Raw genomic sequence first — 15974 nt, 5'->3', positions numbered from 1 at the left:
GGGGGGGGGGGGGGGGAATGGGCTCAACACCTTTTTGAATGTCTATCTACAGAGTTACCTTTTGTTGTAAAATATTCATTATTAGGTTTACGATATGATTTCCTCCCTTTCCACACCGTCGTCGATAACATTAACGCAATCCCGCTCTTATATTCGCACGCAATTACGCACTTTTATTCGTTACGTGTATATTACATGTCTGCCGTACACCTTAGACGGTCGTCGATCTTCGTCCTCGACATAAAAGCTGTATCGTTTAAATAATTAAAGCTATCGGCTATCTATTGGCTATCCTGTATCTACAAAGAACTTATGCGTTACGCTTGTTTGCCGAATGAAAAAGAGAACAGGGAAACAATCGTATAATCGTGTATACATATTAGAAATCGCGTAAAACATGCCCATCCGTTGAGTGATCAGATACTTGGGCCGCGAGAGAGTGGCCGAAATACGATTGTCACCGACACGAGTCCCGTTGTTGTTAACATCTGCAATAGATCTCGGAGCACGAGCTCGTTTGACTGCCGCCGGTGTCGGTGAGGATCGACAGTTATCCGTGGATTAGTAATTGGCCGCGAATACCGTGTCGGTTGTCAAATCAACAAGATTTACGATTTCAAACGATGAATTAGACTAATACTTGATCGAAATAATTTGGTATATTCGAAGATTTGAGATCGCACGTTTGTTCTCCGTCTTCCTCCCTGTCTCGTCATAACTCGATTCGCGTCCGAAGTTTTCCCTATCGAAGCCTTTCGATGCGAAATCCCTCACGGACGATCAACGAAGTATACGGATCCTCGTTGTGATCACACGCTCGTCACGATTATTCGTATCCTCGTCGATCGTCCGGCTCTACTCGGTGAGACTCGGATCACTCGTCGACAGACGAATCAGCGTCATTAAGAATACGAGATGTAATCGCATGAATATAGCAATATATACATTCGATACTCCGGTATAGTTCGACTTTCTGTTGTCGTGACGATTTATGAAAAAACTTAAAAAAGAACCAGGGATGGGAAGTGGGGGAGAGGAGAGTCAATTGATCACTGGTCTCTTTCGTTTAGCAATGCCCTTCTAAAGCGATCGTCTGCATGAACTCTTCGCACCTCTGCCTTGCTTAATGTCTCATTCGTGTGTTTGTTCCTTTGTCTTTGTTTTTCTTCACTTTTAATTGCGGACTAGAATTTAATCAAAGATTAAAATTTATTCTGATAAATACTAGTTTGATTCATAATAATTCGAGGACTGTCTCTTTCTCTCTCTTACGAAGTTGATCTCATGTACGCACACATGCGTTCTCCCATTCGCTCGTCCTTTCGCTCTCTCTCACTGAATCTCGCTGAATCGCCTCGAAATATCGTTTGCGCATCTTTCTTTTCTTCTAGGCATCGATAATTTACGGCAAAGTCTCATAATTATGTATCCTCCCTTCGCGCGCTGTTTATAATAGCCCAAACACTGTATTTTCACGGATCGCAACGAGCAGTTAGTGGAATTGTGGGACTTGGATTTTTTTCTATTCCTTACCTCTCTCTCTCTCTCTCTCTCTCTCTCTCTCTCTCTCTCATCGCATTTGTTGCTGATTATGCAAATTTATTTTGAAGATGTGCGATCGCTGGCTGCGATCAAGTGAAAATTCAGCAGGCTGTTGCGCGATGTGTATCGCTGCGTTAGTCTCTGCGTGGATATATTCGTATGTTCTAATAGATATAATTAAGTGTGGTAAGTAAGTAAATATACAAGACGCGTGTGTGTACGTGTATATGTAGTTCTTTGTGTCCGTATTCCGAGGTTTTTCTGCCCTCTTTTCTTTTGTACAGATATTTACATACGTCAGAAATCGCATATCCGTCGACTTAGGCTTGCGCAAATCTCTTGTCTCGTTCGATGAAATAGGCGTGCCTCTTCGTCTTTCATTCGTACGCTCTTTCTCTCTATGCATCATCGTAATATAAGCTCTATCACATTGGCTTTACCAGCCACATTGTTATCGCGACAATTTCTCTAATAATAATAAAATAATAATGATTATTGATACAATAATGACAATAATTAACATAAACCTAATAATACAATAATATTTGTAATCATTAAAAATATTCATCACCAATTTCTTTTTTTAGCACAGCTAATAGTTTCGAACAAATAGAAAGAGGAAATTTAAATAATCATCTCATGAAACGAATAGATTTACTTCTTTTTGGTATTTTACATTCTGCACGCCGCGTTCAACATATTAATGTAAAAATAATCGATGACAGTGCGCTCGATAACTGAGAATATTCAATAATAGTAATTATATAATAATGATAATAATAATATAATAATAATAATAATAATAAAATAATTTTAATGATAATAGCAGTGATAATAATAACATTGGTAACGGTCTTAAGTGATCATTCTCCTCGCAGTTTTATAAATAGACGGACAAGCAAGAAATAGGAAAAGAGAATAGTGAAAGAGAAAGTTTTTAACTGAAAGAGATAAAGAAGTTTAAAATCGGGAAAAAAGAGGAGAGAGAGATTGATAGATAGAGAGAAAGAGAGAAAAAAAGAGAGAGAGAGAAAGAGAGGGGGGAAGGAATATATAACATTAACAGCTTAATCACTATCGGGAATAGGGAGGCAAGTATAAACAATAACATGAATCACAATTATGCAATAATTATTAATCGGCCGTTCCGTTGCGCTTAATTTCGTTAAAAATTAATAATAATTCGATCTAACAATTGGTTACTGGGAGATTGCACTGTGGCGAACCCGGACCACCTCTGTTTTCCGCGCATTATCTAGTCCGTTCGTCTCCCTCCTTTGGAATGATACATCAATCATTCATCACCGGGGGGAAGTATACGAAAGCGAAAGCAGCCGGGGTTCTCTCGAATTTCGAACGAGTTGCAACGAGAGCCCGTCTTCGTTGTCGTCGTTGTCGTCCTATAGCCGGCCCCGTTGTACTTTGATAGTCTTCTAACGATACGATCTCGCCGTTGAATCGCGCGCACCGACACTTATCTCTTGTACCACACTTGTCGCGTAGAAAACGTCACAAAGTGAGTTCTTTTGATTGAGCTCCGTTCAGTTTTGATCGTTTTGTTCTTCTACCAGCTCTCGTCCTCTCTCTCGGCCTCTCCTTTCCTCCTCGGTGACTCCTTCCAAGAATTTCTTTAGACCCGTACATCGCGTTTGCCTCTCTATGATAATGCCCTCGTAGTAGGCAGGACTCGGTCCCACGTGTCCGAGTCCTATAACTGGTTTCCTCGTTTAAAACTTAACTAGACCGGTGGTCCTCGCGGACCGCCTTTTTCTACAAAGCGTTGTTTTGGCATATTCCAACGACGTGACCTTGGGGACACGTCGGAAACTTCGCTCCAGTTTTGACTCTGTCCGAAGAAGAAACACTGAGTTTGCGAATAACTCCATGGAATTTCACGTTCCGAACTGTCCTAGTAATCCCACGTTTCCTCCGGCTCGTGCTTCACTACGTCCTTTGGACTTTCCTCCGTCGATTGTTGCGTCTGCTGCACCGACGGCGGTCTGGGCGACGTCACTGGACTATTCTGACCGGATTTTGGACTTGGCAGCGGGCTATCCCGGTCGGCTCCATTGTTACCGGATACGGAAGAGACATCACTCTGGGCGTCTTCTTCGTATCTGTCCTGCACTGGAGTCGGCTCGACCCTTATAGTCTCCTCGGCCTCTCTCTTCACGCCGTAATCGTCCGTCTGCATTACACACACGCCATTAATGATTACCTCGTCGCCCGTTCTCGTAGGTTCTTGCCACTCTGGATTCACCCACTGCGGTGCCGCGGGTTTTCTTCTATTGGACCTGACCGTGGTGGGCGCTGTCGGCGTTTCTGCAGGTTCTCTCTTTATACTACCAGCCGAACCGTCTGAATCTTCGCTACCTAAATTACTCATTGCGTCCTCGGCGTCTTCATCCTCGAATTCTTGATTGGGCTCTCTCTTCAGAGCGTTCATCGAAAGGTCGAGGCCGGAACATTGTTCTTTTAGAGCGTTTCCTACCAAGGTCGCTAGATTGGGATTAAAGTACGGAGAGTATGGTAGAGGTACATTCCCCAGACCCAGCCTCTCCTTCTGAATCTCCAGCAGTCTTTGGTTCAAGAGTAGTCTGAATTGAACAGGGTCGAACGGTTGGCCGGGTTCTCGCGGCGATTGTGGCTCCGGCTGGCCATGCGGCGTCTGTTGCTTCAGTCTCATTCGATGATTGTGAAACCAGTTCGTTATCGTCCTCGAGGACAGGGCGAGTTCACCAGCGAGAAATTCAATGGTGGCCACGTTAGGATACGGGTCAAGGGCAAAAGCGAGTCTAAGAGCTTCTTTCTGTTCCTCCGAGAAGAGGACGCGCTGCTTCTTCGCGGAGGCCGGCCCCGGGCCGGGTGATGCCGCATGATAAAATTCGGCGGTATCGTTGCTCGAAGTATCGGAACTATTATCGTGGCCAGGGCCACTACTACGTCGTCTTTTATTCGCCTCTCGTCGTTCGTTCTTCAACGCTTGCAGTCGATCGACGTTGTGCGCGTCTGACAGCCAAAGTTGCATTCTGATGAAAGGTTCTCGACCCTTTATGCTGAGCATATGCCATGGCTTGGGTTTGCTCAACAGTTCGCTGACGGAGCCCTGCGACAGACCGAGAACCGCCTCACCGAAAATCTTCTGGCCGATGTTGTTCGCCAGCAATGCTTCCTTGATCTTTGTGGTGATCGTTTGTGTGTCGAGATCTTGCGTAAGGGCGGCCATCTCATATACACTTGGTGAAATATGCGGATGAAGACCTCGAAGAGGCGACGGCGCCATTTGATGGTGCGGCGAGTGCAGTGCAGACATTTGTTGCTGCTGCTGCTGTTGTTTCTTCTGAAGTTCCTGCATGCTAAGTTGAGTATGAGGGTGATGAGGACCGGGCGGCGTTAGCATCATTGGCGGTGGTGGCTGTGGATGTTGCGGATGTTGTGGACTCTGCTGAGGTGGTCCAAGCTGCATCTGATTTTCCTGTTGATGTTGTGCCGCAGCTTGCGCAGCCGCCTGTGCGGCGGCTTGTGCTTTTGCCGCGTTTTGAAGTTGTTCTTGGACGAGTTTCGTTGGTGGCATAGGTTTCATAGGTGTTCCACATGCTGTAACAATAAGAAATTTGGTTAAGATAATTCGGCAGTTAGAACTGAAATTTGATAGTCCGAAAGCTCCTCTTCTACGGACGTCAGAATGTAATTTAATTTCTATCGTGTGTGCATGTTTGTGTATACATATATGTGAAGATTGTATATTGGTGCAATTCCCTCTCGATTCTCTCTCTATAATAAAATAAACAAGTTGCATCTATATGTCGTAAAAATGTCATGCTTGCTTGCTTGCTTGAGTCACTTTTTGTCGTAACGACATATACATCATCATGACGTCGTGCTCGACAATACATAACAGAGCTCCCGAACTACGTTAATATAATAAAGTAACAAAACATCTATATTGACCTGAGTTAAACTTACGAGGCAGGCCGCCGTAGCCGCCGGTCCTCATTAGCTTCTCCGGAGCGATCTTGTACTGGCTAGCGACCAGTTTGTGTACCGCGTTGTCGTCCTCGAGGAACATTTTCATTCGGATGAAGGGCTCGCGACCTTTTTGGGTCAACATATGCCACGGTTTGGGACGCGCGAGAAGATCTGATACTGATCCCTGAGACAGACCCAATACCGACTCGCCAAATAGTCGTTGCGAAATCGAATATTGAGACAGCTGTTCTTTCACCTGTGCATTGCAAGCAGATATTCCAGATTAGACTTGATTGAACACACGTAATCAATTATGTAAGGTCGGAATTCACAATGAACTTGACTTACTCTCTTCACGATATCTTCCGTGTTAAGATTATTGTACATGTCGAATTGTTGCTGCGTGATCGGTGGAAGCACAGCTTTCAACGGCCTTTGATTGGCCGAATGGTGAGTTGGCGTGGACGGTTGACTTATCAGACTGTTTGTAATGGAAGCCATCCTCTGAAGAGGACTGGCTGCCGCCGCACCGGAGAACTCCTCGTTAGGTGTCATCGCTGGGGGAAGTATGGAATTGCCTAATGGCGAACTCGCGCTGGAACCACCGGGTGTCGATTGAGGACCCGTTGATTCCTGCTTTGGTCTCACCAAGGAGAAGGCACTCCCGGCATGTCTCATTGCCTCCTCCATTTTTTCTTTTTCCTCTTCCGATACGCCGTTTATCATCTTATTACGCGGATCCACTTTGCCTAAGCTCAGATCTTGAACACCGCCGCCGTTTGCGGCTAAATGATGTTGTTGGAGAGCTTGTTGTTGAAGCGCCAGCAAGCCTGGAAGCCCAGGTAATCCTGGTAGGCCGGTAATCGAGGGAGTTTGTCCTGGTGCGGCGTTCAATTTCTGAAGCTCACGATGATAAGCATCCAATGCTAGTCGAATGTCTTCCTGGGTGCGCTCGATGCCTTGAAGACTGCCTTGGGTACCGCTAAAAAAATGCGGAAAAATCGCACTACGATCAATCGAAGTCGTGTGCTGTCCTCAATAATAATCAATCGCAGTGATGTAACTTTGCGTATATTAAACGAGATTTTTTTATGTTGCAGCGACTATTGAGATTTTCTTCGATATTAATTGAGCAATTATAGATTGTTACTAATTCATGTGTGTAATAATTCTGCTAGTATAAATCAGGTAGTTTTTGTACTCGACTGTCTGAGAGAGAATATTCGGCATTTAAATTTACGGGTATTATATATTTGGATACTCGGGAATAACCAGGTGCTAAAAATTGCAGGGCAATGCCCGGCGGACAAACGATGCAAACTTCAACGATCGAAATCTCGTAATCGTGTTCTTACCTATGAGGAAACTCTCGCGGACGAAGATCCTCCACTCTTCTACCCATCAGCTTAGCCAGTTCCTCCTGGTAGATTCTCACCACCTTCTCCTGGGGAATGTCGTCGTTTTCGTACTTCTTTAATCTCCTGTTTTGACTATCCAATCTGTCTTTGCTGAACGGACTCGGGCAACCGATTCTACTCGGACTCTTACTGTCCGCATCATTTGACACCTCGTGCTCACTCCTCATTTGCAAATGGCCCGACTCCGACAGTATATGAGCCAGTCTTTCGTCACTCATTTCTGGCGGACCACTATCCTGTGGTCCACGTGCGAATGCTGGCATTCCCTGCTCCTTGCCTGAAACATACTCTACGGGTGAGGCACAACTTGTGGTGTATTCTTACTCAGTTCGGTCTTAGAAATATAAACAAAAAATATATAGAAACAAACGTAAATGCAAAAAACAAATGTGGTTCTCGACGCGTTATCTGGCGCCTATCGCCGCGACTTCTCGTATTTTCCTCTTCTGGAAATTTTGAGTCATCACTGTTCAGAGAGATGATTAGTCGTCTAGATGCATCGTGGTGTATCACTGCATAATTTATTACGCATATGAGCCATAATCCGACATAAATTTGAGAAAAATCTCGAATTGCGATGTTTGAGCAACATTCACTTTCTAGCGGAGAAAGTTTACTCGTGGATGAGACTGCCGCTACATTGTGGCGAGTCATATTTGGAAGATGATTTTATGCTCGTAAGCAATTAATACCACGCGCAATCGATAACTGCGGGCTGAACCCGAAGGCGAAGTATACTCGACGACGATAATTAAAATATCCTCTCCTGGACCCTCTCTCTTGCGGTCTTTCCCCTGTACATCGACAGGAGAGTAGTCCTCCTACGTGTTTCCCGTCTAATTGACCAATCAGCTGCAAGATTCAGACGAACGAACGAACCATCGATCATATCTTTGATTGCTCTCGCGAGCTTCGCACGCGAATCCGCGCGCGAGAATGATTCGACGCGCGGCGAAGAGCCGTGCGCGAATTTCGATCATGAACGAAATAATCTCCCGACGTTTTATCCATCAAGATCTGACGTTTCTCACTTAGACACGCTCGCGGAATCTACTCCGTACGTTTTCACGATTGCAAAATGGTACTTGCCGAAGGCGATCCGGAAGCTAACGCAACTGCATCTTATATCATTACACGTGTAAGCGCGATTACTGTTGGTACTGTAAGCGATCGCAGCACCCGTGTGCCGGATTAGCTGAAGAATAATGTCTCTCCTCCGTTCGCTCCCTGTATTAGTATCGGCACGTTCCCCGGTTAGTTGAACTTCCTTGCCGACGTAATCCGTACAAATCTCATTCTATCTTATTACGTTTTAACACAGACGGATAATTGCGCCGACTGGTATGTCAGAAGAAATAGACAGGTTCGCGCTGATTAAAGCAACGTTTTCACGAGACGTTCGCGTAATTGGTGATCGAGCGGATGGGTCGAGTGAAATCGGGAATGCAGAAATAAGAACGATGACGTATATGCACATCCACGATCGTGCATTGTCGCAACGTTTGAACTCCTGCCAACAAACTCGCGCGATTATGCTTCTGCTGTCTTCGTGCATTCAGAGAGACACGCATAATCAAGACAGTTCTTCCGTTGATTTATACGCATTACGAATCGATCGTAATCAGCGTTGCTGTTGGCCAAATATCTGCAAGACGAGGAGCGCAAGATGGGGACGTATCAGGAGACGAACGATATGAAATCATTTCCTCACGTGACAATTAGAAACAATACGTGTCGATGAGATTACTCGCGCAGATGAGTGCCTCAAATTTTATTATCGCGCAAGAAGACCACACAAATATCGCCCTATAACGGGATACTTTAGCCTCATTGCAAACAGATGGTGCGAGGTGAGTTACTTGCGTCACTGACATCTTCCTTTCCGCGGGTACTTGAACGAGATCACGTGGGAAACCTTGCGCGCATCATGTGTGGAACCGTGCGCTTGTTGATTATATGTTCGAGAGCCGACAATCTTCCCGCGGACTTTCCCATAAGAAATATAGAATAAGTAGCCCAGCAACAAATATTATCGGACGAACGCGATCGCGAGCGATACGCATTGTGGCGGAGCGCGCGGCGATGAACACAATCGCTCGCATGTCATTCATATCGGCAGATATTCTCATCAGGTTGCACAAAGGAGAGCATTGCTGCAAATTCATAGTTTCTCTCAATTAAGAAGCATTTTTCCACAGGATTGCTCAATCGCGGGAGACAACTCGCGTGCTATTTTTCAGGCGTTTGCCGCCTCGCCTTGGGTATTTCGTGACAGGTGCGCGTGTTTATGACAAAATTCAACGTAAAATGTGGTAAAATCTTGTTTGGTAAAAATCTTCCGAAGCTGTCATATTGTAGCAGGGAAGCTGTTCATATCATATTGCGAGAACTGTAGCGTAAGAATCTCTCTGTCCGTCGCACGTCTATTCTCTGTCGAAGCTGATCAGAGTTTTTCATCTCGTTGTTGTCTCGATCGGTCCGAGAGATTCGTTTATTTCTCACGGTATGGAAAATCTCGATGGTGGGATAAGTCGCTTGGAAAATGGCCCAGCAGCTTATGCAACGTCGCGACGCGTCGCGCATTGTTACGAGCTTTGCGCACTAAATCCATACTTTTCTTAGCTGTTGCGCGCTTGCTGCTGGCACTTCCCTCCCACCTGCGGATGGTGAAACGTCACGGACGGCGTGCGCTCTGATCGCGTCGCGGCATCAAAGACCGGTTACAGGGAATCGACGAAAGAGAGAACAATCGCGGTCGCTCGCGCCACACAATGGCCGCGACGCCGAGAAGAAAATGTTCGCGTACGCGTACTCGTGCGTGTTTCGCCGGAAAGGAAACCGTACCTCCGCGCGGCAATTATATTCGCGCCATAAAATTGTCTCGACGCATGCACGTGCACGCGACGCGACGCGACCCGCTCACACACGGGCGCGCACGCGGCGCGATATAAGGGAGAAACGTCGACAATGGGGCCCCGATTACAAAATCTAGAACGATTTCGTGGGAGTTCCCCGGTGCCGGTGACTTAAGAAACTCGCCCGATTGTTGCGGGAGCGAACGCGAGTTACGCGGTTGCGACGCTTCCGAACGCTACGCGTCGCGACTCGCAATCGCACGCGATTTGGGGAAAGTGTGCGTTCATACGCCGCGTGTGGTAATCGTTGCTCTGTGTCAGAATGTACCCGGCTAGTTTCAACATCCGAATACACATCTGCTCGGTACTCAAATCTGCACAAACATGAACGAGTAAATTTACAAAATATTTGCCGAATTCTTAGGTGCTACTCGAAATAACCAAAAATAATTCGGAACTGAAAATTTTGTGTTATACTCGAGTCACATTCGTCTGTTCTCTATTTTTTTATTTTTATAACAGCTAATTTTTATAACAGCTAATTTTTTATTTTTATATCAGCTGATTTGTTTTTTTAATTTTTACAAAGCATTGCATATACTTACACTTGATCGCATACAGAATAGTTCGGACACAATTAAATTGGGAGCTCATCAAATTGTCAAAATTGAGAGTTATTACCGACATAGTAGTGATATAATTAATAACGTAATTAATAATAATATATAATAAGAATAATAATAATTAATAATATAATTAATTTCAATTATTGTGCAATCAAGTGTATCCTGATAACGGTATTCGAGTAATTTTCACAACAATCAGCTATCCGGAAAATATTCGGGCAATTCGGTAACATTCAAGGAACTAAGTACTCGGATATTGACGCCAACACCGATGACAATTAATCAATATTAATTCCATATCGCGAAATTTCTGCAGCACGGAATGTATGACACCAAAATGCGACGTCGCGCAGTCGCTTCTGTAAATATTTGGTTTGAAATATCAACTCCCACGGGAATCCGGGTGTTATCAGTGAGCATGATCGTGGCCGCACACCTTCAATCCTTGTTCACCTCGTTGTTAAAGAGGAGGACACGTTTGAATGCGAAAACCCCGGGCAGCTCGTGCGCGTATAACGTACTCACCGCGGCAAGGCGTCAAGATGTAGAAGGATACGACCAGAGCACGGAGAAAATCTGATAAAATCGGCACATAAGGCGAAGTGCTGGCTCTAATGAACGAAACTCGTTCGCGCGAAATACAGACGCGCGTGCTGCAGCTTTGCAGCTGTCTGTGTGCACCTGTGCGTACACCTGTATATGAAGCGTATTTTCCTCGCAGGCTTTGCGAGTGGAAGTACGTTGTTGCGTACGGCTCGTTTAATTGACGGTGAGATATGAGACGTTCGTAGCCGCGAGGCATCGTCGTCAGTTCCTTCTCCAGCATCCAGGCAATTAAAGAAGAATCGAGTGCATTCGCGGCTAAGAGCCATTCCTTCTCACGAATTAAACCAACTCCGGTCTCAACTGAGACTATCAGTGGAATTCAAAACCAGCATTATGTACAAGTTGTCTCATAACGACAGCCTAAGGGTTATTATAATGTTCTTGGACCAAAACAGAACAACTTTTGCCTTTTGTAAAAATTTCGACAGTGCACCGTTCTTTAATTATGCAGTTGTTTATCGAACAAGACTCGACTCATGAGAAGCGGTCGTAGCGTACACGTTTAAGCCAGCGGATACCAAGATAGTCCAACGTATATTTCGCTCCGACCGCCTCTCATTGGTCGAGTTTTGTTCGATAAGAAATTGATTCTTTTCAGACATTCATTATGAGACCTTATATATACATATTTTCCGATCTGGTATAATTCTTTTAAGCGCTGTGAGTCACCAATTTTCTTATCTTATTACAATTTTTACAGTTTTTTCGTGGTGCAATATTTTTTAAATATTCAACAGCAATTTTTCGGCAAAAATTTGTAAATATTCTCCACGACAGACGATCAGTTAGTTTTTCAATAATCTGCTCAAATCTTATCAATCGTGTGGTTTTTGTTAAATATTCTTCTTTTGTGCGTATATATGTGTCAAATCTGCTTGATATAGAGACTGCCAAGAGTTTTGAAATCGTCCCGTCACACTTCGATAGTGTTATCTTCTTCGAATCAGGTCAATGTACGCAAATGAGATACTTTTATAGCAGCAGTTATCAAGCGAACGTTCTTCTCGGTTTGGGAAGCGCGTGATATCGTTTTCTATGTATACTTTGTAATTTTTTAAGTACCTTGCGCTCACAAGTGAAAAATACACAAAGAGATCTCCATAATTACGCTCCTTCATAAAACACCATAATTATATCGGTTATAAAAGCGTAAACGTCCCGTCGTACGCACGGAAATCGTAGTTATACGACAGTAACTACAGCCCGTAACGTTCCTCTTGCCGCGGTTGCAAATCATCGCAACCATGATTTTCGTTCATGATGGTCGTCGCGTCGCGGAAAGTCTCCGATGAAAATCCGGCGGATCGCGTGCGCGCGCGCGCGCGTGCTTTTGCGACTTCAGGAACAAAATTCTGCAATAAACTGACTTGGAGCTAGACCAACTATGTTTATTACGGTAATCTCGCAGCGCGTTGCTCTTGGTGCGCGCTTAGATCAATTGTGTTGTAACGTTCCGCGAGCAATAATAAACCGCCTGGACGTGCCGCGTTGAATAGTGGGCCAAGATCCAGATATGTTTGTCGTAGGATTAACAGTTTCCACGAATGCGCGATTTTTGCGCTTGCTCCTAGGCGACCGACTGAGAGACGTTTGCATAATTTATAAAGCGCGCCGTGATTTAGACCACCGGAACCCGAGGAGCCTGGCGACGTTAACTGGATCCAAATCATCTCACCCTGAACTACACGCGAACAAATTCATTGTCAACGTTTCACGACGGCCCACGCGCGTAAATTTTCGCGAAAAACACCACGCTTGTAAATATGCGCGAAGCCTCGAGAGGTATATCGCGTTAATGATGTCTCGTGTCGGACTATAACTAATAGAATTCTCGCTCGGTGCGTGCAATAATTCATGTATCGTACAATTTACGTGAGATGTCGGAAACTGATGTATGGCATTATGTTTCCGCGACGAGCAGCATCGCGCAGCAAAATGAAACCATCTCGATCCACGATCAATGCTTCATTGTAATGGTAACAATTTTCGCGGACGCGCGCGAGTGATAAATAAGGTGACCACAAAGTCGATTCATAAATCACAATAAAGCTTTCAACGACAGGTTGGTATTGCGCCGCCTGCGCCTGTCTATATAACAGCGCGATGAGTCGTTAGATCAGGTATTTAGCCCGACGCGAACTTATCTTAACCGACGCCGCCACCAAAGCTAAGCGGCGCCTTTCAAGCTATATAAAGCCACCGATTTTTGCCCATAAATCACATGCCTTGATTATAGAAGTTTCGGACATTGCCGCAAGTATATTTATGCTATTGAACCGCGACGGATACTCGTTACGATCACAAGGAACTCTCGCGCGCGCATGGTGCACGCTGATAAACGGCGAATGATTAATTCGACGATTAAAGAACTTCGGTGTGGTGCTACATTTTTAAGTTCAACAATAAATATCAAACTAATCGTAACTGTTTCTGAGACTCTCTCAAGAGAAACTTGATTTATGACACTATCAGTTGTGAATAATTGTGCGAAGCAAGTAGCAGATACTTCATATAGTAGCACGATATATTTCAGTTGACTAACACGCGTAACATAAAATATACACAGAAGGACTCAATGCCATTACTTTCTCTAACTCTAAGGTTAATAATGTTACATTTTACCTGAATAGATGAGTACTAAATATATATTCAATTTGAAATTGTAGCGACGGAAAAAAATTGCATTTGAAACGAACAGTTAACAATATCTGCACTTCTCCTCGTTTTCCTTTTTTCAACAGCAATGCTTAAACAATTTCAACGACTGCATCAGCAGTGATTCCTGCAATTCTCTGATTTATTGCCGTGCTCACGCCACGGGATGATACACGCATGCATCCCTATAATTTTACGGTTGGCGCATTGAGAGATGTTACGACCCCCTAAGTTTTTGTCACCAGTTCCCTCTTGCCACCCCACGTGTGTCCCTAACCCTTCATTTTTGTGCTCCTGTCTCTCCCTCTGTCTCTCCCTCTCTCGCGCATACACTCCCTCCTATCCGCTGTAATGTCTCGTGATTGTTGTTACCAGAGGTCCGACGGAAACCGACAATCCATTGATGCAGGACGCGCGTCGTGATCCAACTGGATTTTATACACGTTTTATTTCATCACCGGACGTGAAGGGAAAATGATGGCATTGAGTCAACATCCTGTGCAATTGATATTAATATTTACAAAAAAACGGAAGGCGCGCACCGTACCGCCGCAACACTGCGAGATTATAACACGCATCTCCGATTCGCCGCATGTGATACAAAAAAAACCTTAAAGAAAATTTCATTGCAATATTTCACTTGTAACTCTTCTGGTAACTATTTCGTCTATCTAACGGGCACTTTACTGGGAAAATAACACGGACACTCGAGGTCCGTCTACACGCGCACGTGTATATATACATAAAGACAAAATCAGCTTTTGTAAAAATTAATAAAAAATAATGGATGGGTATTATCCGCGTACTGTCCGCGTTTATTGATTCCAAGTATGCGGTACCCGATTATTTCGGCTAATATCCGCGAGTATCGTTTAAGTACCTGGGCGTAGAAAGTATCCGCTGACAGTACTAGGATTTCCATCAATGCTACGATAAAAGCTGGCTCACGCGGCGCAATTCCGCGGCAATCGGAAAAGTGCAAATTGGTTTCCGCGATAAGTACAGACCGGTGTGTTTAGGATTTCTATGTTCTCTGTCGGATCTTGCCTTCCTTTCTCCTCTCGTCCCCCATCTCTATACATCGCGGAGCCCTTTATACATCTCACCCCTACCCAACACTCATCCAGGGCTTCCTATTCCCAGGAGCTATTAGTCTAAACAATATGGCTGCCAAACGCAGCATACAATCGATAACGGGCAAGGTATGCCAACGAGCTGCGTAATTTAATTAAGACTATAGATGTTCAAGCCTGGATACAGCGTATGCGTTTTTGCATCAGATACCGAACACAATGTGTGCTTTCGCTAACAGCACGACACGCTGATGCATTAAAGTATTTGCTGACACAAAATTACATATGTCGTTTGTGGATAATTATTACATTATGCGTGTCGGTCGAAAAATTTGGTTAGATTTCCCAAGACGATTTTGTTGCACTCAGCGGAAGCAAATGATTCATCGATATAGTTGTTTATAATTACTCGCCAACATTCTGGCAGCATTTGTACAGTTCTATCGTAGAAAGTATTGGTTAGCAGAATTCATCTGCTCTTTCTAACTCAGGTATAGAAAGCCCACGATGTCACCAACGCATACTTATCTCCCTGATCTCACTTCGCGTGTGTATAGAGGGATGCCATTCTGACACGAGCGTTCCTTTCGCGCGGTGCAATTAGAGCAAAACGGAAGTACCATCGAGCCCCACGTTAGGCAACCGAAAGGTTAGCTGACAGCTCATAGTTAGTGATTCGGCGAGATGGATTATTGGCAGTGCGAGGCGGAAGATTTTCGAGAGTCAAGTCAATCGACATGTCATCGACGGCGAAGGCAAGAAAATGTCTCGTGGCTAAACGGCGCAGCGACTCGCTGTGGGAGTCGTTGCCCTTTGGTGTTTTCAGCGATTGATGATGAATGATTCAACGTAATTACACACTTAAGATAGCAAATATTCGACCGCGCATCCTCAAACCATCGCGCTGAACTTTACCATAAATGCGGTTTATCGCGCTTATGGGCGTGGAAGGAAGCAAAATTAATCACGATTGCCACAGGTATTCGCTACAATGTGGCGGCGTGTGTAATTACGATGTCCCGTCCGTCTTCGTGGACATCGAGACGTCAGGTGATCCAGCCTTCGTCGTGTCGGACGTTACGCAGAGGCGCGTCGAGAGATGTTGTACGAAGTGATTGAAGTAAAAAAAAGATGTAAATAAATAAATAAGAGAGAAATAGAGAGAAAGAGAGAGAGAGAGAGAGAGAGAGAGAGAGAGAGAGAGAGAGAGAGAGAGAGAGAGAGAGAGAG

At 44.7% G+C, this 15974-nt stretch overlaps 1 protein-coding gene across 10 annotated transcripts in view; it reads right to left on the bottom strand.

Moving 5' to 3' along the window:
• Positions 1 to 1533: 1533 nt before the first annotated feature.
• Positions 1534 to 15974, bottom strand: part of LOC116849645 (homeobox protein cut) — a 143035-nt gene continuing 128594 nt past the window's right edge. For 6 of the 10 annotated variants that reach the window (XM_032826993.1, XM_032826995.1, XM_032826992.1 and 3 more), the window contains 4 exons: positions 6867 to 7218; positions 5860 to 6517; positions 5494 to 5767; positions 3452 to 5139 (listed from right to left, as the gene is read on the bottom strand). In XM_032826993.1, coding sequence (XP_032682884.1) covers positions 3452 to 5139; positions 5494 to 5767; positions 5860 to 6517; positions 6867 to 7218 — 2972 coding nt within the window. Of the gene's footprint in view, positions 5140 to 5493; positions 5768 to 5859; positions 6518 to 6866; positions 7219 to 15974 lie in introns of all 10 variants that reach the window. The other 4 variants (XM_032827000.1, XM_032827001.1, XM_032826999.1 and 1 more) reach the window with 4 other exon arrangements.

The sequence above is a fragment of the Odontomachus brunneus genome, unplaced genomic scaffold (genome assembly GCF_010583005.1).
Source record: "Odontomachus brunneus isolate Ranch 3 - 2012 unplaced genomic scaffold, Obru_v1 Obru_scaffold_122, whole genome shotgun sequence".
Lineage (NCBI taxonomy): Eukaryota > Metazoa > Arthropoda > Insecta > Hymenoptera > Formicidae > Odontomachus > Odontomachus brunneus.
This window is presented reverse-complemented; position numbering and strand designations above follow the sequence as displayed.